Here is a 25786-nt window from a genome sequence, read left to right as displayed (position 1 = left end):
GGATCTTAAAGGAGTGTTAGATTTGGACATATAGATATGGTAATGAGGAAGAACGTTGTGGGCTGAGGGAGCTTCATGACTAAGCAAGACAGAAAAATATAGGATATCTTGTTGAGAAGGAAAGGTCAGTTCTGTTAGTATGTAGGGCATAATGAAGAATAATGGGGGGCTGGGTGCGGTGGCTGCTGCCTGTAATCCCAGCACTTTGGGAGGCCAAGGGGGGTGGATCACGAGGTCAGGAGATCGAGACCAACCTGACTAAACCTGGTGAAACCCCGTCTCTACTAAAAATATATTTAAAAAAATTAGCCGAGCGTGATGGCAGGCACTTGTAGTCCCAGCTACTCAGGAGGCTGAGGTGGGAAAATGGCGTGAACCTGGGAGGTGGAGTTGCAGTCAGCCGAGATCGAGCCACACTGCACTCCAGCCTGGGCGACACAGCAAGACTCCGTCTCAAAAAAAAAAAAACAAAAAAAAAAAAAAAACAGAATAATGGGGAAACATGGCTGAAAAGATAGGTTTGTGAGATTTTGGAAGGCCTGGAAAGAAAGGCTAAGACATTTGATATAAATCAGTTTTTTATTTTAGGAAAATTATTCTCGATGTTTTGGTTTGGAGGGTGGCTATAGGCAGACCAATTAGAAACTTTTTTTTTTTTTTTTTTTTTTGAGACGGAGTCTTGCTCTGTCGCCCAGGCTGGAGTGCAGTGGCCGGATCTTGGCTCACTGCGAGCTCTGCCTCCCGGGTTCTCGCCATTCTCCTGCCTCAGCCTCCCGAGTAGCTGGGACTACAGGCACCCGCCACCTCGCCCGGCTAGTTTTTTGTATTTTTTAGTAGAGACGGGGTTTCACCGTGTTAGCCAGGATGGTCTCGATCTTCTGACCTCGTGATCCGCCCGTCTCGGCCTCTCAAAGTGCTGGGATTACAGGCTTGAGCCACCGCGCCCGGCCTAGAAACTTTTTTTTTTTTTACAGGAGGAAAATGTAGATGAAGGATGTGCTCTGGGCCAAACTCTGACCACTGAATTGTGCCACTTTTATGCACAATAAACATGAAATGGTATAGTTAGGTTCTAAGAGGGGAATGAATTCTAGTGTCCAATAAAGCAATATATTTTAACAAACTTTCTACTCTACCCTACCTCTTTTTTAATACATACAATGACAACAATAGTGAAAAAGAAGGGGTACCTGGATTCTATTTCTAGTTCTATCTTTAGGTTACTATGTAACCTTGGTCAAGGCATGTAACTCTTCTGACCTCAGTTTCATTTTTTTTTCAAATGAGTATGATAACAATATTTAATGGTATAATATAGGGCTAAGTAAAGAACAAATGAAATATCCATGAAATAATTTTGATAAAGAAGTAAGTGCCTTACATATCAAATTATCATTAATATCCCAGGCATCTGAGGACTCCAGTTTTCAATTTCTATCTTTACACTGACTTGGTGACTGGCTAGATTTAGATTAAAATCCGAGATTTATTGAATCTATACCAGTGTTAACAACAGTGGTTTGACAGTAGTAACAACAGCCCTGTTGTCCTTGGACAACAAGAGTCCTTGGAAGGGCTGCCTCCTGAACTTAATCTTCTCTTACAAGTGAGTCTGAGTAAAACCAGGAATAAGGTTCCTCACAGGGAAAAGAAATGGGCAGGAGCTCAGGAAGAGTATCAGTGTGGTAATTGTTATGAAATCTTCGAGGAGATAACACAGAATTCTTCCTGAGGTTGCAGATGGAAGTTATAAACAGGAGGCAAGATTTGAACTGGCTTTGAAGAGTCAGTGGCATCGGGAGAGGGAGCTTTTTCAGGCAAACAGCATGGAAAACTCCCAGAGGCTAAATAAAGTACAGGTATAGCAAGAAGTGAGTGTACTACTGGACTGTGAACAGAGTTTGGAGCTATAGGAACAGTGCTTTGGATGGCAACTTGGTGATTTCAAAATAACTCTCTTTTTCTTTGCTTTTGCAGTTACTTGGATTGTTGTTGCTTTGGGAAGGGATTGAACTATACCTGCACTTGTGTCATAAGGTAGGACATCTGAGTCCACATTGGAAACCTTAGACCTGGACTGAACCTTAGGCCAGGCCTAAACATGCTCCTTGGTGTACTCAGTTTTGCATATGGGTTACCCTCTCTGTTACTGTTCTCCTTGGAGAGAAGAGATTTACTTACATCATTTTAACTGAAATAATTAAATATCTAACGTTGCAACTGATTTATGGAAGGAGCTGAACTGGAGCTGAACCCAAACTCTTATTCTCACTGCTTCCTATTAAACTCAATCTGTGACCCTGTTCTTCCCATTCCGGTAAAATCTTAGGCACTCATTCCATTAATTTCCCAGTACTTTTTAGTCACAGAAATACTCTCATTTCAGTGATTAAAATTTTCAGTTCATTGTAATAACCTAAGTTCCAACTTTATTAACCTTAAAATGTTTCCCCTCCTCTATTTGGGCCTGATCCAAGCCTGAAGCCCATAGCAGCAGAGAGGGCATGGTGGTCCTTTTACCTCTTTTCCGCCTGAGTGGGGTCCAGGGGAAGAGGAGATGGAGAAAAGAGCACAGTCTCACAAGGAGAGGGGAGAAGGGAATCAGGGGTTGATTTCTAGGTAAATGTACAGTTGCCTCTTTTCCCGTGAACTTTTTCTATGTGTGTTTTCAGAAGCCCTACTGAGAACCTTGACTGTAACTCTCTTGGTGGAGTCAATGCCTGTCTTCCTGCAGTGCCCTGAAATTTCTTTTCTGAAGTCCTTTTGACCCTCTCTTGAGTTTGGATATCTTTAAAATAACACCAGCATGATTTCTTTCACAGGGTCTATATCTGGTCCCCAGAGGACTGTCAGCTTGGCCCCACCATCTACAGGCATGCAGCATAGTTCCGATACAGCATCCTTGTTTTGTTCTCCCATGGGCTTGAACAGCTCCAGTGACAGCCTCTTGCTTTTTTATAGACTTTTTTGGGCATGTTTTAAAAAAATTGATACCAGTAATTGGACATATTTGTGGGATCCATGTGATAATTTTGATATATGCCTACAATGTATAATGCTCAAATCAGGGTACTTAGGATATCCATCATCTGAAGCATTTATCATTTCTTCATGTTAGGAACATTTCAACTCTTCTAGCTGTTTTGAAACTATTTTTTGAACTATTTTGAAGCTATTTATATTATAAATTATTGCTAACGGTAGTCACCTTACTGTACTATCAAACGTTAGAACTTATTCTTTCTATCTAATGGTATGTTCTCATTAACCAACCCCTCTTCATTTCTCCCACTCTGACCCACCTTTCCCAGCCCTTGATAACTATCATTCTACTTCTCTACTTTTTAACTCCCAAATATGAGTGGGAACATCAGGCATAGTGTTGATACAATTCCTTGTATTTCCCCAAATCCAGAAACATTTCAGACTCTTGAGTGGTCCCTTTAAGTCTTGAATTAGTCCATTTGCATTGCTAATAAAAGAATACCTGAGACTGGGTAATTTATAAAGAAAAGAGGTGTATTTTGGCTCATGGTTCTGCAGGCTGTAAAGGAAGCATAGCACTGGCATCTGGTCCTGGTGAGGGCCTCAGGAAGCATACAGTCGTGGTGGAAGGCAAGCAGGGAGCCAGCATATCACATTGCAAGAGAGGGAGCAAGAGAGAGGAGGAGGAGGTGCCAGGTCCTTTTAAACAACCAGATCTCATGTAAACTCACAGAATGAGAACCCACTCATTACTGCAAGGATAGCACCAAGCCATTCATGAGGGAGCTGTCCCCATGATCCAAACACCTCCCTCTATGCCCACCTCCAGTATTGGTGGTCACATTTCAACATGAGATTTGGAGGGAACACAGGTCCAAGCCATATCAATATCCTCTTACTCAAATGAGAAGTATGAACTGGAAATACAAATTTAGAGTTATTAGAATAGATGGAGCTTGAAGTCATGAGATTTTCTAGGGAAAGAATATAGATTTGAAAACTGAACAAATAGGACTTATTGACATCAACATTTATTTTGGATTTGGGACACCATGATAAATTAACCAATACCAAGAATCCCTAGGACTGAAAACATTCTGATTACCATTCCAGGTTTGTGTCTCTTATAAAAACTATGCTTATGTTGCCTGTGCCAGTTAAGTACTGCTACTTGGCCTCTGCCACGGCAGAAGCGCATCATCCCCTTTGAAATCAGGAAGACTGTTTGGCAGCATCTCTCACCTTTTTTCAGGCATACAGGATGGCCACCACAGTGCTTTTCAAGGATGCTGATGCTTTCCTCACCAGTGTCTTCTGGGACCTCCCAAAGAACTCAATATAGGGAGTAGGTTAGCTCATAGGTGATAACCGTTCTAGCACTTTTTCTTAATCTTTTATTATTTCTTCTATATTATACCAAGAAATTACTGGCATCCCAATTTCATTGAGCATAGGCTACCAGTGAGCCTGGGCTTCAGATAACCAAACAATTAGAACCTCTTGGAACTGCTTAATACCTGGATTCTAGGATATGAAATCCAGAATCTCTGGTAAGTGCACCCATATCAATAAATTTAGTCCGATCTAAAATTCTGTTCTCTTTTCCTTGTTCTCTTTCCCTTAGAATTCATTCCCACACATATTCTACAGGATTTTTGCCAATATTAGTCAGGAAAATCTTCTTTTCTAAGGCTTCATCTTTTGAGGCATTCTGGGATCTAGTTCACAGATTCTGAAGGCAATGAAAAGTTCAGGGGGATTATTAAGAGTTGGCATTCCTTTGGAACTTAACTACCTTGGTTGAATCTGCAGGTCTTCAAACCAGGAATGACCAGGCTTATCAGACTTGTAAGGAGAGACTGATTTTATTGGTAAGGGAGATTTTGTGGGGCTCGGAGTTTCAGTTTTATTGTACTCAGAATAAATTTAGGAAGAAAAGCGTTAGCACCAGGGGGTTCTAGAACCCCCCTCCCCTTCCCGTTCTACCTACAGCTGCCCAGAGAGAAGCGAATGGCATCAACCCAAACTCCTTGTAAACATGCTAATTACCTGACTTCCTGGTAGACACACTAAAGGTATTTGTCAACTCCTTATCTGCAAAAATTTCTACCAGGATATACCTAGATCTATCTAGGTTGGTTTTATTGTAAACAAACCTGGAATATATAGGTTCGTGTGGTAGAAGACATGACTGGCTAGAGTTATATAATTAATGGAGTATAAAATAATGATGCCCCATAACCAAAATGACTCCTGTGAAGCAACATTTCTTCATATTTTGCTTAAAACACACCTTACATTTTAAGTCCAAAAACAATGTATACTAATACAGGAGAGGAAAGACCCTATATGAGTAGCTGCATTTGACATAATCATATCTGCTTGAATTTTTTTTTTTCGAGACGAAAGTCTAGCTCTTTCGCCCAGGCCAGACTGCAGTGGCACTATCTCAGCTCACTGCAAGCTCCGCCTCCTGGGTTCACGCCATTCTCCTGCCTCAGCCTCCCGAGTAGATGGGACTACAGGCGCCCCACCACCACGCCTGGCTAATTTTTTTGTATTTTTTTTAGTAGAGACGGGGTTTCACCGTGTTAGCCAGGATGGTCTCGATCTCCTGACCTCGTGATCTGCCTGCCTCGGTCTCCCAAAGTGCTGGGATTACAGGCATAAGCCACCGCGCCCTGGCTTTTTCTTTTCTTTTTTGTTTTTTTTGGCAGAGTCTCACTCTGTTGCCCAGGCTGGAGTGCAGAGTGGCGCGATCTCAGCTCACTGCAACCTCTGCCTTCCGGGTTCAAGTGATTCTCCCACCTCAGCCTCCCAAGTAGCTGGAACTACAGTTGTGCGCAACCACACCTGGCTAATTTTTGTATTTTTTGGTAGAGATGGGGTTTTACCGTATTGGCCACGCTTATCTCGAACTCCTGGCCTCAGGTGATCCACCCGCCTCAGCCTCCCAAAGGGCTGGGATCATAGGTGTGAGCCGCCGCTCCCAGCCAACCAATGGAAAGTCTTTTATCTGTTCCCTGTGATTGCCTGTATCCTTTAAATCCATAGTGAAGTTTGGTGTTGGGTAAGATCTGCGATCCTTATGAGTCTGGCAATTCAACTTTTGTGTTGTGATGCATTTAGTTTTTCCTAATAGGTTGTTTAAAATTTTTTCATCTATGTATGTGTTTTCTGTTCTTTTAATAATGTCCTTGTTAAATTTAGGTCTAATGTTTTGTTGCACTCATAAAGTATTCTCTCTTTTTCTATTATCTGAAAGAGTTTGTTAAAGATTGGAAATATTTCTTCCTTAAATGTTTGGTAGAATTTATCATTGATGTCAGCAAAGGGTTGTTTTGTGAGAGACTTAATTATGGATTTAATTATTTTACATGTAGAGATTATGGAAAGGAGAGAGCTAAATACTGTCTAGAGGGCAGCACAGATGTAGGAAAACTATACATTTGAAAGGGAGGAAGTTAGGAAAGTTAGGTCTTCTTGGTCTCAACGTTTTTTCTCTATGAAGTATACAGTGTTCTGGCAGGCAGATTTTTTCATCTGTTTAACAAATACTTATTGGACGCTTACTATGTGCCAGACATTCTGCAGGACACTGAGGATGTAATCATAAGCAATACCAATATTATCCTTGACTTCATGAAGCTTATAGTCTGTTGGGGAAAACAGACATTGAAAAGGCAATTACAGAGTATTATTTACTTATAATTGTATTGAGTATACAATTGAAGTCTAATGAAATAGCGAAGACTTTAATGGCAACTGTTGAATCTGAGTAAGAGATACCAAGCAATGTTAGGACCCAGCTGAGGCTAGAGATAGTAAATTAGTAATGGTAAATTAGCTGTGTAATTTTTTCTAGTCATGCTGTACAGCAAAGATTAGAAGCAAAGAAGGTGAATGATTGGTTCCATCTAATACTGGGGATTTGCAGGATGGTGAGATTAAAAGAATGAGAAAGCAGATAAGGTCCCTGACATTGTGAAGACACACATACAATTCCTAAGGACAGTTCTGATCCAAGCCTAGTGCTTCAGGTCAGGAGGTTTTTTTTCCTGTTTCCCTAGATCCTGATTCTGCTAGTGATTCTTCCGTGTGTCATTTTAATGTTCATTATATGCAAATTCTGGAAAGAAAGATGGCTGGTAGCTGGGCTGTCTCTGCAGGTAAGAATCATCCTATAGCTCCAGCACTAGCTGTCTAGATGTATCCTGCCTGACTTTTGGCTTTCTCACAGATCTTTGCTCCCTATGTGCACCTGGTCAGCATAACTGTGATGGTTATCCTTTTCTGGCCTGTGGCCATCTACGTGGCACGTTTGGAAAGAGAAGGTATGTCACATAGGGCAGAACCCTGCCTATTTCTTCAGCTCTGGCTTTAGATTGTATACTCCACTTAGGAAAACAGAAGCTTGGGAACTAGCCGCCCCTATGCCTTGTTGCAATTCATTTAGCTTGCTACTCAGGCACACTCCTATGCTCTCACTCACTACCCTGTCACGGTGGCCAGTGGCCTGTCATAGTATTTCTGTGGCCAAACAGAACTTCTAAAGAGGGATTCTTTTTTTTTTTGAAAAATAAGATCTTTACATTGTTATACATTGACTATCTGAAGATGGATGGCAGGTGACGCAGTAGAGGCTGTTTTAATTTTACTTGAGCAAAGTGCTGGTACAAGTCACAGTTCTTTCCATTTATTTTCAAATATTAGTAGTTTTTCCTTTTTTTCTTTCTTTTTTTTTTTTTTTTTTTTTTGAGACAGAGTCTTGCTCTGTCGCCATGCTCGAGTGCAGTGGCACAATCTTGGCTCACTACAACCTCCACCTCCCGGGTTCAAGAGATTCTCCTGCCTCAGCCTCCCAAGTAGTTGGGATTACAGGTGTGCACCACCACTCCTGGTTGTATTTTTAGTAGAGACGGGGTTTCACCATGTTGGCCAGGATGGTCTCAATCTCTTGACCTCATGATCCGCCCGCCTCGGCCTCCCAAAGTGCTGGGATTACGGGCGTGAGCCACTGCGCCTGGCAAATATTAGTAGTTTCAACTCATACTAGGTCCAGAGATTTCTGCTTACATTCAAGTAACTCAGAGCAGTCCCCTGTGAGATCATGTCATACCTGAGGACTTACAGCAGAAGTCTGTAAGTCGTCTTACAGCAAATGTCTGTCTCTGTCACTGGTTTCCTCTTCATTCTTTGCCCCAATGTAATGGAATCAAAAGAACTGGATCTGTATACTAAACTGTTTGGAGAATGGAATTGTCTTTCACCACTCTACGGATAAACCAATAGGACATTCTTCTCTCTGGGTTTCATTTTTACTCTTTTTTAAATAAGGGTAAAATTACCCTTTCTGACCTGTGGGGGTATGCAGGCAAGAGAAAGAATGCATAGATAGTGCTGCCATTGTGTGTTTATATATATATGCTTGTGTGTGGAGGGTAAATTTTAGGAAGTATTTCTGGGGAAAGGGCTTAAAGGGGACAATAATCAACTCTTTTCTTTTTCACTTTCTAAATTTTAGTTAGAATGAGAAGATACAGGATGACACATTCTGAGAAAAAAAGGCTCAAGAAATGTAATGTAATCACAAGGTTAAGAGGTTAGAGCTGGAGACTGAGATTTGAAAGTCACTGAAGCATAGGTGGTAACTTGAAAATGTACAAATGGGTAAAATTCTCAGAGGTCTAAAATAGTAAGTCTTGGGGAATGGCTGGTTATCGCAGGCATTGTGTACAGGCTCTGTATGTGAATGTGTGTGTATGCACGAGAGAGAGAGAGGGAAGGAGGGAGGGAGGGAAAGAGGGAAGCAAATATTTATAGAGTGTTATGAGTCAACACTGTCATAACAACTCTGTAAGGTTGATATAAGCAGCAGGACAGCCCCATTTTACAGAAGAAAATGAAGATTCAGAGAGATTAAGTAAGTTGTCCTTAGTCACACAATCAGGAAGTGGCAGAACTTGGCTTTAAACCCAGATTTCTGCCAATTAGTGCCCTTTCCACTAGGCTGTACTGCCTTAAATATACAGATGTTTTGGGATGATCTTTACAGTCTCTGGGGCTTTCTTAGAATCAGCCAAGCTCCTCCTCATCCTGAGAAGCTGCTCCTTAACATCGCTTCTCCTTCCTTTCCTTCCCCATCTGAACCCTGTACAATTGAGTCCTCTGTAAATTTCCAGTTCCAGTAGTAGCATTAATAATAATGCCCTATAATTGTACAGTTCTATACTTTTATATCCAAATCCCTGGAAGTAAGTGGAAATGTCACAGAAATAGGAAGTAAATTAGCCAGTACACAGTCAATGAAACCCATGGACTGTGGGTTTACTCAGACTTTGCTTGCTTTGCTTGGGATGATTTTCCAGCCCTCTTTATCTTTTTTCCCCTACTTCCCCTTCCTTCCAAATTTTTCAGGTCTACAAGTGGCTGTTGGATTACCCTTTCTTCTTATCTTTTTAAGTCTCTGTTTGATGCCACTAGGGATTTATTCTCCCTGCATTCAGGAGAAGGAGAATTTGGGGCCCAAGCCAACCCTCTTTGGACATAGAGGTGCACCCATGGTAGGTCTGAGCATGAAGAACATGGATGAAAATAAGTATGTATGGGATATGTGGTCAAGAGAAGAAAACCAAGAACCATAGGAGCCCCTGGAGAGAAAAAGTGATTGCATTAAGATGGCAAGAATAAAGAGTTCATTGTGGAGGTTGGACTTGAATCCAGGCCACCTAACTCCCAGTCCATTTCTCTTTACTGTGCCCAGTGACATTGCCTCAGATGAGCAGAGTCCCAGAATCAGCTTGGATAGAGGGTATACAGGTTTTGAAAGGAGATCTGAGGGAACCAGACTCTTCTACCCAAAATCCTACTGGGTTCTACCCCTACCATTAAAAGGAATGCTGGGAGAAGAGACTCTAAGGCTTAGGGCCTGATGTCCTTTTCTTCTACAGTTGGGGCCTGAGAATACCATGATGTCCTTTGAGAAAGCTGTTGAACATGGAGCCCATGGATTGGAGACTGACGTACACTTAAGGTAAGAAAGCAGGGAGCTGGGGTGGGGGGAGGAGGGGATAAGTTCATTGCCATGCAAGAGAACCAGCCTGGCCTGAGGTGTAGAGACAGCAAGCCCTAGGGAGTTGTTCCTGTGTTCATATGGCATATATGCAGGTACTACACAGATGAACCACATCTCACAAACCACACCTCTGCACCTCCATGTTTTCAGTGACAGGGTTACAAATCAGACACACTCAATAATAGTCTTCACACATGATTCAAATATGGTACCATTGCAACTGTGCTTACCACTTCACTCTATGTACTACCTTAGCAATTTATTTAACATTCCCTGAGCATTTGCTATATTCCAGGCCTTCTTATGAGTGCTTGGGAGATGCAAATGAGTAAGATATAGTCATACCTAAAAGATGTTCCAGCTAGTGAAGGAGACATGGAATGTTTCAGATAACTACAGAATAAGGCCATTTGTGACAAGAGCCATCCAGAGAAAAATAAGTGTAATGGAACTTCAGTGGAGGAAAAGGTCACTTCCTATTGTGTGGAAAAAAAAAAAAAATCTTTATGCTCAAAGTTGTATTTGGGTTGAGCCTCGAACCAAGCGGAGATGGGGGAAGGAGAAAATTCCAGGGAATTCATTCTGAGAAGCTTTTGCTGTGTCCAAGACCATATGAGAAGAATGAAAAGACCAGTGTCAGACTGGGAGACAATATTTGTAAAACATATATCTGGCAAAAGACTTGTGTCTAGGATATATAAATTCCCAAAACTCAACAGTAAAATGAAAACAAAAACAAACCAAACAATCCAATTAGAAAATGGGTGAAATACATGTGTGGATATGTCACTGAAGAGAATATACAGATAGCAAATAAGTATTGAGAAGATGTTCAACTGCATTAGCCTTTAGGAAAATGCATATTAAAACTAACACTATTCACCTATCGGAATGGCTAAATTAAAAAATAGCCAGAACAGTAAATGCTAGCAGACAAATTGAATCACTCATATGTTCCTGGTGGAAACATAAAATTGTATAGCCACTCCAAGTAAGTTTGGCAGTTATTTATAAAACTAAATGCAGTCCTATCTCACTTAATTATGAGGATATGTTCTAAGAAATGCGTTGTTAGGCAATTTTGTCATTGTGTGAACATCATAGAGTGAACTTATACAAACCTAGATGGCATAGCCTACTGCACACCTGGGCTGTATGGTATGACCTGTTACTCTTCGGCTGCAAACCTGTACAGCATGTTACTGTACTGAATATTGTAGGCAATTGTAGAGCAATGGCAGGTATTTGTGTATCTAAACATATCCAAACATAGAAAAAGTATGGTAAAAATAACAATATAAAAGATAAAACATTGTACACCTGTATTGGGCAATTACCATGAATGGAGCCTGCAGGACTGGAAGTTGCTCTGGGTGAGTCAGTGAGTGAGTGATGAGTGAATGTGAAGGCCTAGGACATTATGTGTACCACTGAAGACTATAAACACTGTACACTTAGACTGCACTAAATTCATAAAAAAAATTTCAATAAATTAACCCCAGTTTATTGTAACTTTTGACTCTTTTGTGATAACACTTAGTGTAAGCACAAACGCATTGTACAGCTGTACAAAAAACGTTTTTTCTTTATAACCTTATTCTCTAAGCTGTTTTTTAATTTTTTTTTAACTTTTTTGTTAGAAATGAAGACACAAGCACACACATTAGCCTAGGCTTACACAGGGTCGGGATCATTAATATCACTGTCTTCCACCTTCACATCTTCTCCCACTGCAGTGTCTGCAGGGATGATAACATGCATGGAGCAGTCATCTCCTATGGAAACAATGCTTTCTCAAATACCTCCTGAAGGACTGCCTGAGGCTGTTTTACATTTAATTTTTTTGTATATAATAGAATGTATATACTCTAAATTTAAAAAAAGTGTAGTGTAGTAAATATATAAACCAGTAACAGTTGTTTATTGTCATCATCAGGTATTATGTACTGTCTGTAGTTGTATGTGCTATGCTTTTATGTGATTGGCTATACAGGTTGGTTTACATAAGTATCACCATAAACATACAAGTAAGGTATTGTGCTACAATATTATGGCTACAGAGTCACTAGGTGATAGGAAATTTTCAGCTCCATTATAATCTTATGGGGCCACTGTCATATATGGGGTCCGTTGTTGACTGAAATGTCCTTATGTGGCACATTACTATATATACTTACCATACACCCCAGAAATTGCACTCCTGGGCATTTATTCCAGAGAAAAGAAGACTTAATGTTCATATAGAAAAAATCTTTACATTAATTTTCATAGCTGTTTTATTTGTAATAGCCCAAATCTAGAAACAACCCAAATGTCCTTTAAGAGGTTTAATGATTAAACTGTGTTCATCCATACTGTGGAATATTACCCAGCAGTAAAAATGAATGAACTATTGAAACATGCTGCTGTTTGGATGGACCTCATGGGAATTACGTTAAGTGAATAAAGCCATTCTCAAAAGGTTATATACTGTATGATTCCATTTGAATATCACATTCAGATGATGACCTTAGAGTGATGGAGAAAAATCAGTGGTTTCCAGGGGTGAAGGAGGGAGAGAGGTGGCTCCCACTTTAAAAGGTAACACAAAACTCTTCTTGTATATTTACCATTCTGTATCTTTACTGTGGTGGTGGTGATATGTCTTCATGTGTGATAAAAGTAACATAGAACTAAATATACAAATAAGTTCATGTAAAATGAAATCTGAATGAGGTCATAGATTTTATCAATGTCAGTTTCCTTGTTGTGATAGTATAGTATAGTTATGCAAGATGTTACTATTGGGGGAAATGGGCTAAGGGTGTATAGGATCTCTCTGTATTATTTCTTACAAACACATGTGAATCTACAATCCTCTCAAAATAGAATGTAAAGAAAAGAATCTCGTCAGCTTTCTTAAAAAAAAGATATAGACAAAATGATTCTAAAATCCGAAGATGATCCATTCTGACATCTTAAACTTTACTAGGCCCTATATCCTGCTCCAGTTTATGCCCCATGTCTTCACTTTCTTTTAAGCAACATTCCTCCAAAAAGTGATCTGTACTGTTGTAGAGGATCAAACATTTTTGTTAGTCTCACCCTTCGGGGTTCTTTGGCTGGTCTACAAATTAAATTGATGTAAGACAGATTAACAGGAGAAAAATAATTTTAATTACGTTTGTACACATGGGAGTCCCACAGAAATTTGAGATTTAAGGAAAAGGCCAGATGATTGAGGCTTGTATAGTTTCCTGAGCTATAGAAAGGAAGAAGGGCTTGTATGGGGGCGGTGACAAATTGTGGGAAGAAGAGGGAAGAAAATGTGTGGTGAATAAAGGTTGTTTTATTATACAGATGTAAGTCCCTTGATTATAAAATGATTTCAGAGCAGCTCTCTTACTGGTACAGATCCTTTTACTAATGAATATTTCCTTTATAAATACAAATTTCCTTTACAAAAGGGCAACTTTTCAGAGCTTCTCCTGTGTCTGCAGTTTCTCGAAATAACCAGCTCAAAATAATCAATATGCCAAAGAGGTATATATTGGGGTGTCATATTCTGGTCTCCTGCAGTCATATTTTAGGGTGAGTGTCTTGAACCCCAACATTGCCTTTCTTTGCCTTCTCTCAATCCTCCCCTTTGTTTTGGATAACTTTTAATCCTTTTTGAGCCTATCCCAATCAGGCTTCTTCTACACCACTTCTCAGAGCTCTTACTAAGTTATCAGGGACCTCAGACTTCCTAAACATCATAGTAAATTTTCAGTTTTCATCTTAACCTCTCAGCATTTGAGTAGTCCTTCATTTTTGAAACTTTCTTCATTTGGCTATTAGAATACCATACTCTCCTGATTTTCTTCCTACCTGGCTGTTTCCTATGTGACTTCTTTTGCTGGCTCCTCCTTCCCTTCTTGCCTTTAATGTTGCAATTTTTGAGATATGTGATAAAATAGTTGTAAAGGATGTCTGATCCCTACCCCAAGTTCACCCCAAAGTGAATTTGATAGTGCTCATCCCACTTTATAAAATTGCAGCTATGTTGCCCTTAAATGTGAAACAGGTTTATATGAAACCTTCATTTGAACATAATTTTGAGAAACATTTGAAAAGGCAGAGATATTTTTTAAACCTAAAGAGCAAGTAATGTAAACAAGTTATTTGCAGCTGAGAGAAAGCTTTGGGAGATTCTGAGAAGATCTATGCAAAATTTTTGGCTGCTATTATTCCCAGTCCTCTAATAAAATTTTTAGCATAAAAGCCCAGCCAGCCATACACCTCTCTGGAGAACACTGAATTGAGTTTTCTGGGGATTGCAGAAACACAGATCCTGAAGAAATGCTGACCTCCTCATGTGGACCAGTAGGAGAAATCTTGCCAACAGTCACTGGAAGTCCATGGAAGCTGAGTTAGAGAGATTGAAAGATCCCAATAAACTTGTTTGTGCCTACTGCTCTTACTCCCTCTCTGCTAACGCGGTCTCCACCTAACTTTTTAAGGGAAATAAATGTAAATGTCACATGTAACAAGTATGTGTGTGATAACTAGTTTCCGTTGGTATTGCCTACCCTTTAGCATTCATGATGAACAAAATGTCAAAAATTTTAATGAAGATGTGTCATGCCAAGCCATATGAGAACCTGAGGCAAAAGGAAAAATCAGTAATACTATCTTATCTTCATTTAAAATTTAATATTTTGTTTATAGTGGATTTTTGCATTGGTTTTGTTTTTTAAAATATTGTATTAAGATAGTATTTATCTTATTAGTTTTTGGCACCCCTTTAAATTTTAGACCCATGGCAAGTGCACTATCATTTTGTTATTTGTTTTCTCCTTTCTCCCTCCTTTTGGACTAATGGAGCATTTTTTAGAACTTTATCTCTACTATTGGATTATTAGCTATATCTTTTTTTTTTTCCCCAGTGGTTGTGCTAGAGTTTACAATTTGATCTTTAAGTTATTTCTCCCTTTGAGTATTATACATTTATATGTAAAGCTATTTTGTCAGTACACTAACAGTGTCTTTTATCAGTACATTAACATTTCATGTCTCTCATAGTATGACCTGGTGCTATCATGAACCTCATTATACACTGCTATTACTTTTTGCTTTAAACAGTTAATTCTGTTTTTAAAAAATGAGAAGAAGTTTCTATATTTACTCATGTATTTATCATTTCTGGCACTATTTATTCTTTTGTGTAGATCCAAGTTTCAAATTGTATCAACTTCCTTTTTGTCTAGTAATTATTTTAATCTTTTTTACAGTAAAGATATGCTGGAAATGAATTAGTGTCTTTGTTTGTATGAAATATTTTAATTTTCCCTTCATTTTTGAAGAATATTTTTGCTGTATATATAATTCCAAGTTGACAGTAGTTTTCTTCAAGCATGTAAAAATATGTTATTTCATAGTTTTCTGTCTTATGTTTTGATGAGAAATCTTCTGGATGCTTATCTGTATTCCCCTCCACATATGCCCACCCCAGGCCCCAGCTACTTTTTTTTTTTTTTTTTTTTTTTTGCAGCAGAAAGAGGTTTAGTGACAGAATCACCAAATGAGGAAATAGGAGGAAACCTCAAATCCATCTCCCTAAGGAGTTCGGGGCTAGAGTTTTTAATGGTTTTAGGGTGGGCTGGAGTGTGGAGATTGTTGATTGGTCAAAGAGTACAGGGTGAAGTCAAGGGACAGGGAGATGAAGAAACTATATTCTCATGCTGATTCTGTTCCTCTGTGGGGGTCTTCAAACTGGTTCACATCAACTGTTTTACCAGAGTATGGGATCTGAAAAACATCTTAAGCAATTCTTAAACAAAAGCCTTGTGATTCTAATGTCAGAAATCCTATCTATAGAAACACTGGGGATGTGAATGGTCAATGTCAAATGACTTTCCATTACAAGGAAGTGGTTCAAAGTGAAGCCTGATTAATACTTAATTATAGCTATGTTTCTGTCCAGAATTCTTGTTAACCCTGTGACGTTGGCTTCAGTACCCCCTTATCTTCTTTATCTCTCAATCCTGAAGTGTGATCATTAAGGAGGAATTGGGCCATGACTGCTTTGGCTGATTCCTGCTGACAGGGGTCAGGGGGACCATAATTAGGATTTGAGTAATGAAACTGCTTTGTAGTAGCCTGTAAATGTTCTTGAATGCCAGGTATAGGGTTCTGATTCTGCATGACAGAAGTGTCAGTTCTTTTGTTACTAGTCCCTATTGTCTGTTGTGAATAGAAAGAAGAACAAGATGACAATAATAAGAGTTTGTAAGGCGAACTAAAACCGGTTTCCTATTCCCTTAGGAAGCCAGCTAAAGAGATCATTTAAGGGGATCTGTGGTACACACTTCTCATAACCATTTAGCTTATTTGGAAATTTTTTCTATTCACAATAAGTGGTATTAGCTATTGCACAGATACCCACTTGTTTTGCCAAAAGGAAATCTAATACAATTTAATTATTCAGAACTACCTGGGCCAAAGAGCTTAAACCATTATGCCTAACAGCCTTCTTTATTTCAGCATGTCAGCATACCACATTTTTGGTGTAGGTTTCTGAGCTCCAACATCCCCATCTGAAGCTTCCCTAGAGGTTTCACATACTAAAAGCTGAGTTGGTGGGAAAACTGAGTTAATAGCTGAGTGGCAAAGGATCCTCGTAAACTAGTCTTCTATTTCTGGGAATAGCCCAGTCCCATTAAACAGCTGTGTCTCATTTCAGGAGTTAGTATTGCAAATGAGCTTTCAAATAGAAGAAAAATAAATGTAATGTTTGGAGAAATCTATAAACCAGTTTCCTTAGTCTGGAGGGCAGTCAGTTGAGGTGTCAGATGTTAGATTTGGCCCGGCGTGGTGGCTCAAGCCTGTAATCCCAGCACTTTGGGAGGCCGAGGCAGGGAGATCACCTGAGGTCAGGAGTTTGAGACCAGCCTGGCCAACATAGTGAAACCCGTCTCTACTAAAAATACAAAAATTAGCCTTGTGTGGTGGTGGGCACCTGTAATCCCAGCTACTCGGGAGGCTGAGGCAGGAGAATCACTTGAACCCAGGAGGTGGAGGTTGCAGTGAACTGAGATGACACCACTACACTCCAGCCTGGGTGACAGAGTAAGATTCTGTTAAAAAAAAAAAAAAAAAAAAAAAAAAAAAAAAAAGGATGTTAGGCTCAAAGCATGTTCAGTTAATGTGGAAGCAGGCAGTGGCAATCTGACAGATTTTTCTTGCCTGTAGTTTATGTATCACAAGGTCAAGAGATCAAGACCATCCTGGATATGCTTTCAGGAAAAAGGTAGTAGCAATTTCATTGAGTCTAAGTGAGAAAAATGGGAAGAGAATTTGAAGACATTAGTTTGGAGACTTTTAGCCAGGAAAGAATTCAGCATTCAGTTCAAATCTTCATCAAATTTTGAAAAAATTTTTAGTTTTACTTTTTGAAATGTCTTTTTCTGCACCTCCCTTCTTTTTTAGGACTCCATTTACACCTTACAGGTCACTGATGCCCCATTCTTTTTTGTTTCAGTCTTCTTTCTATGCTTCCATTTGGATAGATTCTAATGCTACATCTTTATTTTATTTTTTTATTTTTTTGAGACGGCGTCTCGCTCTGTCGCCCAGGCTGGAGTGCAGTGGCGCGATCTCGGCTCACTGCAAGCTCCACCTCCCGGGTTTATGCCATTCTCCCGCCTCAGCCTCCCGAGTAGCTGGGACTGCAGGCGCCCACCACCTCGCCCGGCTAGTTTTTTGTATTTTTTTAGTAGAGACGGGGTTTCACCGTGTTAGTGAGGATGGTCTTGATCCCCTGACCTCGTGATCCGCCCATCTCGGCCTCCCAAAGTGCTGGGATTACAGGCTTGAGCCACCGCGCCCAGCCTATTTTTATTTATTTATTTATTTATTTATTTATTTATTTATTTATTTATTTTTTGAGACAGAGTTTCGCCCTTTTTTTTTTTTGCCCAGGCTGGAGTGCAATGGTGCAATCTCGGCTCACCGCAGCCTCCACCTCCCGGGTTCAAGCGATTCTCCTGCCTCAGCCTCCCGAGTAGCTGGGATTACAGGCATGCACCACCACCCCGGCTAAGTTTGTATTTTTAGTAGAGACAGGGTTTCTCCATGTTGCTCAGGCTGGTCTTGAACTCGCGACCTCAGGTGATCCACCTGCCTTGGCCTCCCAAAGTGCTGGGATTACAGGCATGAGCCACCGCACCCAGCTAATGCTACATCTTTAAATTCATTGTTCTTTGCATGATCTGCAATATCTGATCTGTTTTAAATTTCATGCAGTGAAATTTTCATTTCAGTTATTATATTTTATCTCTAAATTTCCATTTTTTATACCTTGTATGTATATCTTCATTATGTTCATGTTTTCCTTTACATACCTTGTTTACATCTTTATAATTTTGTTCTACACTGTTTAACACCCTTGTCTGTGAATTCTGTCATCTCTTTCACTTTTGAGTTTGTCCCTGTTGAGTAATTCTTCTTCCATATGGTCACATTTTCCTGCTTGTTTATGTCTCTAGTAAGTTTTGATTACATGCTGGACTTGTAGTTTTACATTGTTGGGTGCTATATCTTGTATCCTTTAAGGTTGGTCGTTTTCTAGCAGATAGTTGTTACTTCCAGACTAGTTTGGTCTTTTCTTTGGAGGCTTGTTTTTAAGCTCTTTTTTAGAGGATCTAAAGTGGCTCTAAAGCCATTTTAGTTCTAAATTACCGCCCTCCCTGCCTTTTTTTTTTTTCCTGAGACAGAATTTCACTCTTGTTGCCCAGGCTGGAGTCCAATGGCGCGATCTTGTCTAACCACAACCTCCGCCTCCCAGGTTCAAGCGATTCTCCTGCCTCAGCCTCTCAAGTAGCTGGGACTACAGGCGTGTACCACCACGCCTGGCTAATTTTTGTGTTTTTAGTAGAGATGGGGTTTCACCATGTTGGCCAGGATGGTCTTGATCTCTTGACCTTGTGATCTGCCCGCCACAGTGTTGGGATTACAGGCATGAGCCACTGCGCCCAGCCAATTGTCCCCTTTTCTAAGGTGTGATCTTGTGGAGTCTCTAAAGAATGCCTTTGTAATTACTGAGGACTCTCCTCTCTTGCTGGATGGAACTTGAATGATTCATACCCCGTGCAAGCTCCGATTGTCTTAGAACTGTCTGGTAATATTTTCTTTTCTTAGAAGTTGTTCTTGCCAAGCTTCATAGTTTTATTCTGTACACATACAGATTGATATTTAGCCATATACTTATGGACTTTTGCATATTTTCTTGGAACTGTGTCTTTGTTTTTGCATGACTCTATCCTTTGTGGGACTCTAGCCCACAAATTCTAGCTGTCTTGGCTCCCCACTTCCTCTAATCTCTTTCTTCTCATTTCAGCAAGACAGGTCACTTTTAGGTTCCCCTACCCTGTACTGGAATTCACTATTCACCTGCAGGAAAGAAGCCTGGGTGATGGAATTGCTTATGTCATTTTTTGTTTTTGCCTTTTCTCAGAGATCGTAGTAATATTGTGCATCCTTTTGTCCGTTAACTGAAAATAGTTATTTCCTTTATTTTGTCCAGTTTTCTAGTTGTTTATGGCAGGAGAGTAAGTTCCAAGCCTTATCTTCCTCATTATAGATGTTCTCTTCATAGATATTTTAATGAGAAAGGGAGAGATAGTTTCATAAAATCAGAGATTCTCCAAAGCAAATTGCAGATAAAAGAATAAGGAACTTACCTTATGATACCGTCTGATGTGAAGAGTCTAGGACCAGAAATACTCAGTGTGGGCTGTGCACGGAGGCTCACGCCTGTAATCCCAGCACTTTGGGAGGCTGAGGTGGGCAGATCACTTGAGGCCAGGAGTTTGAGACCAGCCTGGCCAACATGACAAAATCCTGTCTCTACTAAAAAATACAAAAATAAGCCAGGCGTGGTGGTGCACACCTGTAGTCTCAGCTACTTGGGAAGCTGAGGCAGGAGAATCACTTGAACCCAGGAGGCGGAGGTTGTGGTGAGCCGAGATCATGCCACTGCACTCCAGTCTGGGTGACAGAGCAAGACTGTCTCAAAAAACAAAAACAAAAACCAAACAAACAAAAAGAAATACTCAGTGCAGTGTCCAGCTGGGAAAGGATCAGAATAATACAGGAAAACTGTGTGGACGCCTGCTTAGTATGGTCCTGGAACCTGAGGACCTTGCATCATCCCTACCTCCATTCACTTTATTTTCAGGCCACTATTGTGCCTGCTGTTTTCCTAATGCCAGAAAACCCCTGAATAGAGAAGCTATTCTTTCACCCACTAATGTGATTATATATCATGAAAGATTGATCCCTAAAGCAGAAAAAATATTGACATCAAAGTGTAAGTGACTGATATGTAGCCCTTTTCTAAGATTTGAGAGGGAGTAAGGAGCCCTAGTGACACCTGTGACCTTGAAGGACTTTCTGGGGAGCCTGTCTACCAAGGTAGCTAAATTCAGCCTGTCTACCCCTGCCCTTCTTTTCTACCTCTGCCTCAGTTACGATCGTGTGCCTTTCCTCATGCATGACTTTGACCTGAGAAGAACAACCAATATCCGGGAAGTTCAGCCAGAATCTGCCTTCAAGAACCCTGCCACCTTCAGTTGGGATTTCCTGTCGACTCTGAATGCAGGCAAATGGTTTGTAAAACCGGAGGTAAGACACGTTCCCAAGTTTCACAAACCTGCATTGAATTTTTGTAAGAGATCATGTGCTGCTCCTGAAAATAAAGGCCATAGATGAAGATAGGCAAGTATCCACACGATTTCATCCCAGTATGGTAGCAGGACTATAGTATTGGCAGGAGGGCTTTTTTAGTAATGTAGTGAGTCTAATTGCTGCTTTCTGCATTCACTAGAAAGTCTGAAGACAAACTTGTAAACTTATCCTTGTGATTTCTTTTTACCCAGATATTTCATAAGCTTTTACAGTGTGCCTAACATGTACATAACGTTTTCCTGGGTGAGGCAGACTAGGACATATATTTTTGATTTTTTCTTCTTGCCATTCAACAAATATATATTGAGCACCTAATGGTACAAGGCACATGGAATATAATGGTGAATAAGCACACATCCAGCTTTAATGGAATTCACAGGCTAGTATAAGAAACAGACAGTTACTATACATTGTGATAAGTACAAAACTAGAGTTAATTTCAAGTTGCTTCAGGAGCACACAAGAACAACTTCTAACTCAGACTGGGGAACGTGGATGGGAGATTCTGGAAGGAGATGTATAGACTAATGGATGTCGTATAGTATAAAGCATGTGCTCTGCTGTGTACAATGTAATTTTGAGGCAAGTGTGAATGGTTCCTCTGGAAGATGTTGGGGAATACTTTATGCACAGCTATGATTTGAGCTGAGGGAAGATCATTACCAAGGGGAACCAAGGGCAGTAATGATGATGTGTTTCGGAGCAACAGGGTGTGGGGGTGTGTGTGTGTGAAGGAGAGAGGGAGGGAAGGATAGAGGAAGGGAGATAGGAAGGAAGAGAGGGGTAGGAAGTAGATGGGAGATAGATTAGGAGAATAATCTGGAAAACATGTTGATGGGAAATTATGGCAATGCTTACATAACAAGTTAAAGAGTTTAGAATTATCCTTGAGTGTTTTTAAATGGGTAAAAAGTCAGAATTGCATCTGATAAAGGTCAAGCCTACTTTCTCAAGATAGATTAAAGAAAACAACCTATGTTTTCTGGCTTTTTTTATGACTAGGAATTCATGTGACCTAGGTTCTGCCCAATCAGATATACTCATTTGAGACTTTGATTTTGAAGATAAACATCTCAACAAGATAGATAGCAGGCATCCATATTGCTAGCATATGTGACAGCAGAGATAGCAAGGTGTGAGGCTCAGCTGTGGTAATAGCTCCCTTATACAGTAGTAGTGTAATTAGGAAAAGAAATATTAAGGGATTTTTGATCGTGTACTGGTGGAATGGAATTTTATTTATGTTTGATGTTAATCCTGAGGGCTGTTTGATCATGTTTCATGTAAAAATAGGGAAAAGTGAAGAATTATATACAGATGGACTTATCTACTGTGTTTGTCCATTTTGTGTTGCTATAAAGGAATACCTATGACTGGGTAATTTTTAAATAAAAGAGGCTTATTTGGCTCATGGTTGTACAAGCTCTACAAGAATGATACCAGCATCTGCTCAGCTTCTGGTGAGGAAGCTTTTACTCATGGCAGAAGGTGAAGGGGAAGCAAGGCATGTCACATGGCAAGAGAGGGAGCAAGAAAGAGAGAAGGAGGTACCAGGTTCCTTTAAACAACCAGCTCTTGCATGAACTACTAAAATGAGAGTTCACTCATTACTGAGGGGAGGGCACCAAATCATTCATAAGGGATCTGCCCCCATGTCCCAAATACCTCTCACTAGGCCTCACTTCCAATATCGGAGGTCACGTTTCAACATAAGATTAGGAGGGGACACACATCCAAGCTGTATCTTCTACTGAGACTCCACTTCAGATTCATTATATTAATTAGTATTAATATAAGAAATAGCTGAAAGTGGATTTGTTATTACTGTAGTTGCTCAGAATATTTGTCCTCTTAGGAGTACATAGTCTATACATGCTATTTCTATATATGAAAATAATATGATTACTCTGATATTCTAGGTTTCTGAGTATATGTAGCTTCTGCAATATGACTCATACATAGACACATAAAAACTAGAGGTGCTCCATTAGGATGTATATACTAGTTAGCTATAGTTAATATTTTGGCAAAGGTATGTTCTAGATGAAAAGGCTATTATTGTATCTGATGTATAATATATGGCTGATAAAAGTCTTATTAGGATTTACAGAATTAAACTTATTCCTAAAATTGAGCCGAAGTTTCATCAGGCTGAGATGTTTGATGGAACAGTAAAGTTGATGAATTTTAATTAATGGATGATTTTTCTTGGTGGTCTTTATTGGACCTTAGTGGTCCTTATTGCTGAAAGACACCAACAGTTGTTTCTCATGTCAGTGGTCATGGTTAGCTACCATGTGGGAACCATGAATTTAACTTTTTTTCATAATCCTAAGTACATTCAGAAACATTTAATACTTAACTTATTAAATAGCATCCTTATTTTTAGTTTTCTTTTTTTATATTTATTTATTGATTTATTTTTGAGACAGAGTCTCTCTCTGTAGCCCAGGGTGGAATGCAGTGGCGTGATCTTGGTTCACTGCAACCTCTGCCTCCTGAGTTCCAGTTCAAGCAATTCTCCTGCCTCAGCCTCTTGAGTAGTTGTGATTGTAGGCGCCCACTACCACACCCAGCTTATATTTTTGTATTTTTGGTAGAGATGGGGTTTCACCATATTGGCCAGGCTGGTCTTGAACTCCTGACCTTGTGATCCGCCCGCCTTGGCCTCCTAAAGTGCTGGGATTATAGATGTGAGCCACCGCACCCAGCCTTATTTTTGTTTTTGTTTTTTTTTGAAATGGAGTTTCACTCTGTCACCCAGGCTGGAGTGCAGTGGTGCGATCTCGGTACACTGCAGCCTTAGCCTCCTGAGTTCAAGCAATTCTCCTCCCTCAGCCTCCTGAGTAGCTGGAAATACAGGCGCCCACCACCATGCGCAGCTAATTTTTTGTGTTTTTAATAGAGGGTTTCACCGTGTTGACCAGGCTGGCCTCGAACTCCTGACCTCAGGTGATCCGCCTGCCTCGGCCTCCCAGAGTGCTGGGATTACAGATGGGAGCCACTACGCCTGGCCTTATTTTTGGTTTTCAAACATTTCTTCACAGCTGTCTCCCATTTTGAATGTCTTGGGTTAGTTGTAAGTGATAGAGTTGGATCTGTTACTGTAATAACTTTTCGTGGACATTTTTTAGGATTAATAGCTCTGTTTTAGCATGTTTAGGGTGTTCAGGTGCTTTACTTGTAGCATTTAATTATCCTATTTCAATGGCTACTGAAGAGCATCCTGAAACCTGGGGTTCGAATATGGTTATCTGGGAGACTTTAGGTTTGATCGTGGAGCTTTTTTTGCTTTCATGCTGTATGGTTAGAAGGTAGTTGAAATGGTGTTATGTGATTTAAAAGATTTGGAGATTTGGGTAGTTTTTTCCATAGTGAAGAAATTAGTTGTAAACATTATTCTGATGATTCTTTATTGGTTGGGTATGATTATTGATTGACCATCGTGGTGAATTGGTCATTATTTATTAATATATTTATTAGTCTTGAGATTATTGTGAAAATCAAGTAGTTAATCTTATAACAAAATAAGAATAGATACAGACATTCTGGAAGTTGATACTGGAAGCTAAACTGAATTCCTGTTTCTTCAACCCAACCGATACTTCCGTGGAACTTTGTTATATCCTTTTGTGAAAGTATAATTGTAGAAATGATAAAAATATAATTCTCATGCAGATATATAATCGGCATGAGTACAAGTTTTATTTAGCACATTAATGAAGGAAAAAGCAGGATGACAAAACTCACTCAAAGGAGAAATGACAGCAAGATATTCAACTAGAAAATACTAGCACTCATCCCTTCCACAAAGACAGCCAAAACAATAAATAAAAAACCATATTTTAATGAAAATAAAGGACAGCACCAGAGTACATCAAAGCAGTAACAGAAACCCTGGTGAGCACAGAAACTCAGGAGACCCACATAGAGAATGGAAGGAAACACCAGGACCCTGCCACCTCATCCCCCAGCTGAGATCAGCCAGGAACCAGGAGGAACTTCTTTCTATGGTGAAAAGAGTAGGCAGCCCACAGCAACACTTTGGACCCCTATTGGGGTCACCTGCAGTCCTCACAGGCCCTAAGCCCAGCTGGGGTAGCTACCTAGAGGCCATACAACTGTGTTCCCCTCAGAGAAGGAGCCAGCTGTGCCTGCCCCGTGGCCTACATGGCGACTGTGCAATGCTATCTTGGAACTACTCACATCTTGCTCCAGAGGTGAGTAGCCACAGCACCCTTCATCCCTTATGCTAAACTACTGGGGAACCACCCCACCCCAACAGAGTAGCCTAACATCCCCAGGCCAAGCAGCTGTTACACCTTTCCCTGTAAAGCCAAGCAGCAGATAGAACTGTTTCACCTACCCCTCACCCTGCACCCTTGGGCTAGAGATGGAGCTGTGTACCCTTTCCTGGGGATATGGTGCTTTGGCAGAACAGCTCCATCTACTTCTTTCAGACTTGGCTATGCCCTGCCACTAGGGTCCTGAGTTGAAACTGTGTACTGCCCTCTCAAGGAAAAAGTACTTTGTCAGAGCCCTGCGTGGCAGGGAAATGGTGCCTGGGCTGCTCGGAACAGTCAGGCCCCCATGGCCTGAATAGATTGGCACATCAACCCTTGGAGAATCAGTGTTTCGGCTGAGCTGAGCAACTGCACATTCCATGGCTGAGCTAACATAGTACCCTTCATCCCAGGGAAACAAACCAGTGTCTGAGCAGAAATACCCAACCCTACAGGCCAAACAATTGTAGTACCCTGCTTCCCTGGAGCTGGACTAGCTCCCTAGAGTCTAAGCTGCTGAGATAGTGCCATCCCTAAGAAACTGAATCATGTCGTCCTGCTTCTTGCCCCCCCAGGACCCAAACAACAGCCATACTGGGGCATTTGCTGCTGCACCTGGCCTCACAGAGTCTGGGATACTGCTGAATCCTACTATCTAGAGTCTAGTATCACCACTACATGGTGCCTTATCCCCACACACCCAAGCTGCCACCGAGCCCTGCTGGCTCAAGCTCCC

General features: G+C 40.4%; 1 protein-coding gene across 4 annotated transcripts in view; it reads left to right on the top strand.

Annotated features, from left to right (window-relative positions):
- GDPD4 (glycerophosphodiester phosphodiesterase domain containing 4) overlaps window positions 1-25786 on the top strand; it is an 85400-nt gene that overhangs the window by 24944 nt on the left and 34670 nt on the right. For 3 of the 4 annotated variants that reach the window (XM_050757468.1, XM_050757465.1, XM_050757467.1), the window contains 7 exons: window positions 1978-2037; window positions 7056-7154; window positions 7226-7319; window positions 8510-8587; window positions 9403-9548; window positions 9936-10018; window positions 20548-20704. In XM_050757468.1, the coding sequence (XP_050613425.1) occupies window positions 1978-2037; window positions 7056-7154; window positions 7226-7319; window positions 8510-8587; window positions 9403-9548; window positions 9936-10018; window positions 20548-20704 (717 nt within the window). The remainder of the gene's footprint in view (window positions 1-1977; window positions 2038-7055; window positions 7155-7225; window positions 7320-8509; window positions 8588-9402; window positions 9549-9935; window positions 10019-20547; window positions 20705-25786) is intronic. The other variant, XM_050757469.1, reaches the window with a different exon arrangement.

Source organism: Macaca thibetana, chromosome 14 (genome assembly GCF_024542745.1).
Source record: "Macaca thibetana thibetana isolate TM-01 chromosome 14, ASM2454274v1, whole genome shotgun sequence".
In the NCBI taxonomy this organism is placed as follows: Eukaryota; Metazoa; Chordata; class Mammalia; order Primates; family Cercopithecidae; genus Macaca; species Macaca thibetana.
The sequence above is the reverse complement of the archived record's forward strand: the minus strand, read 5'-3'. Positions and strand labels throughout refer to the sequence as shown.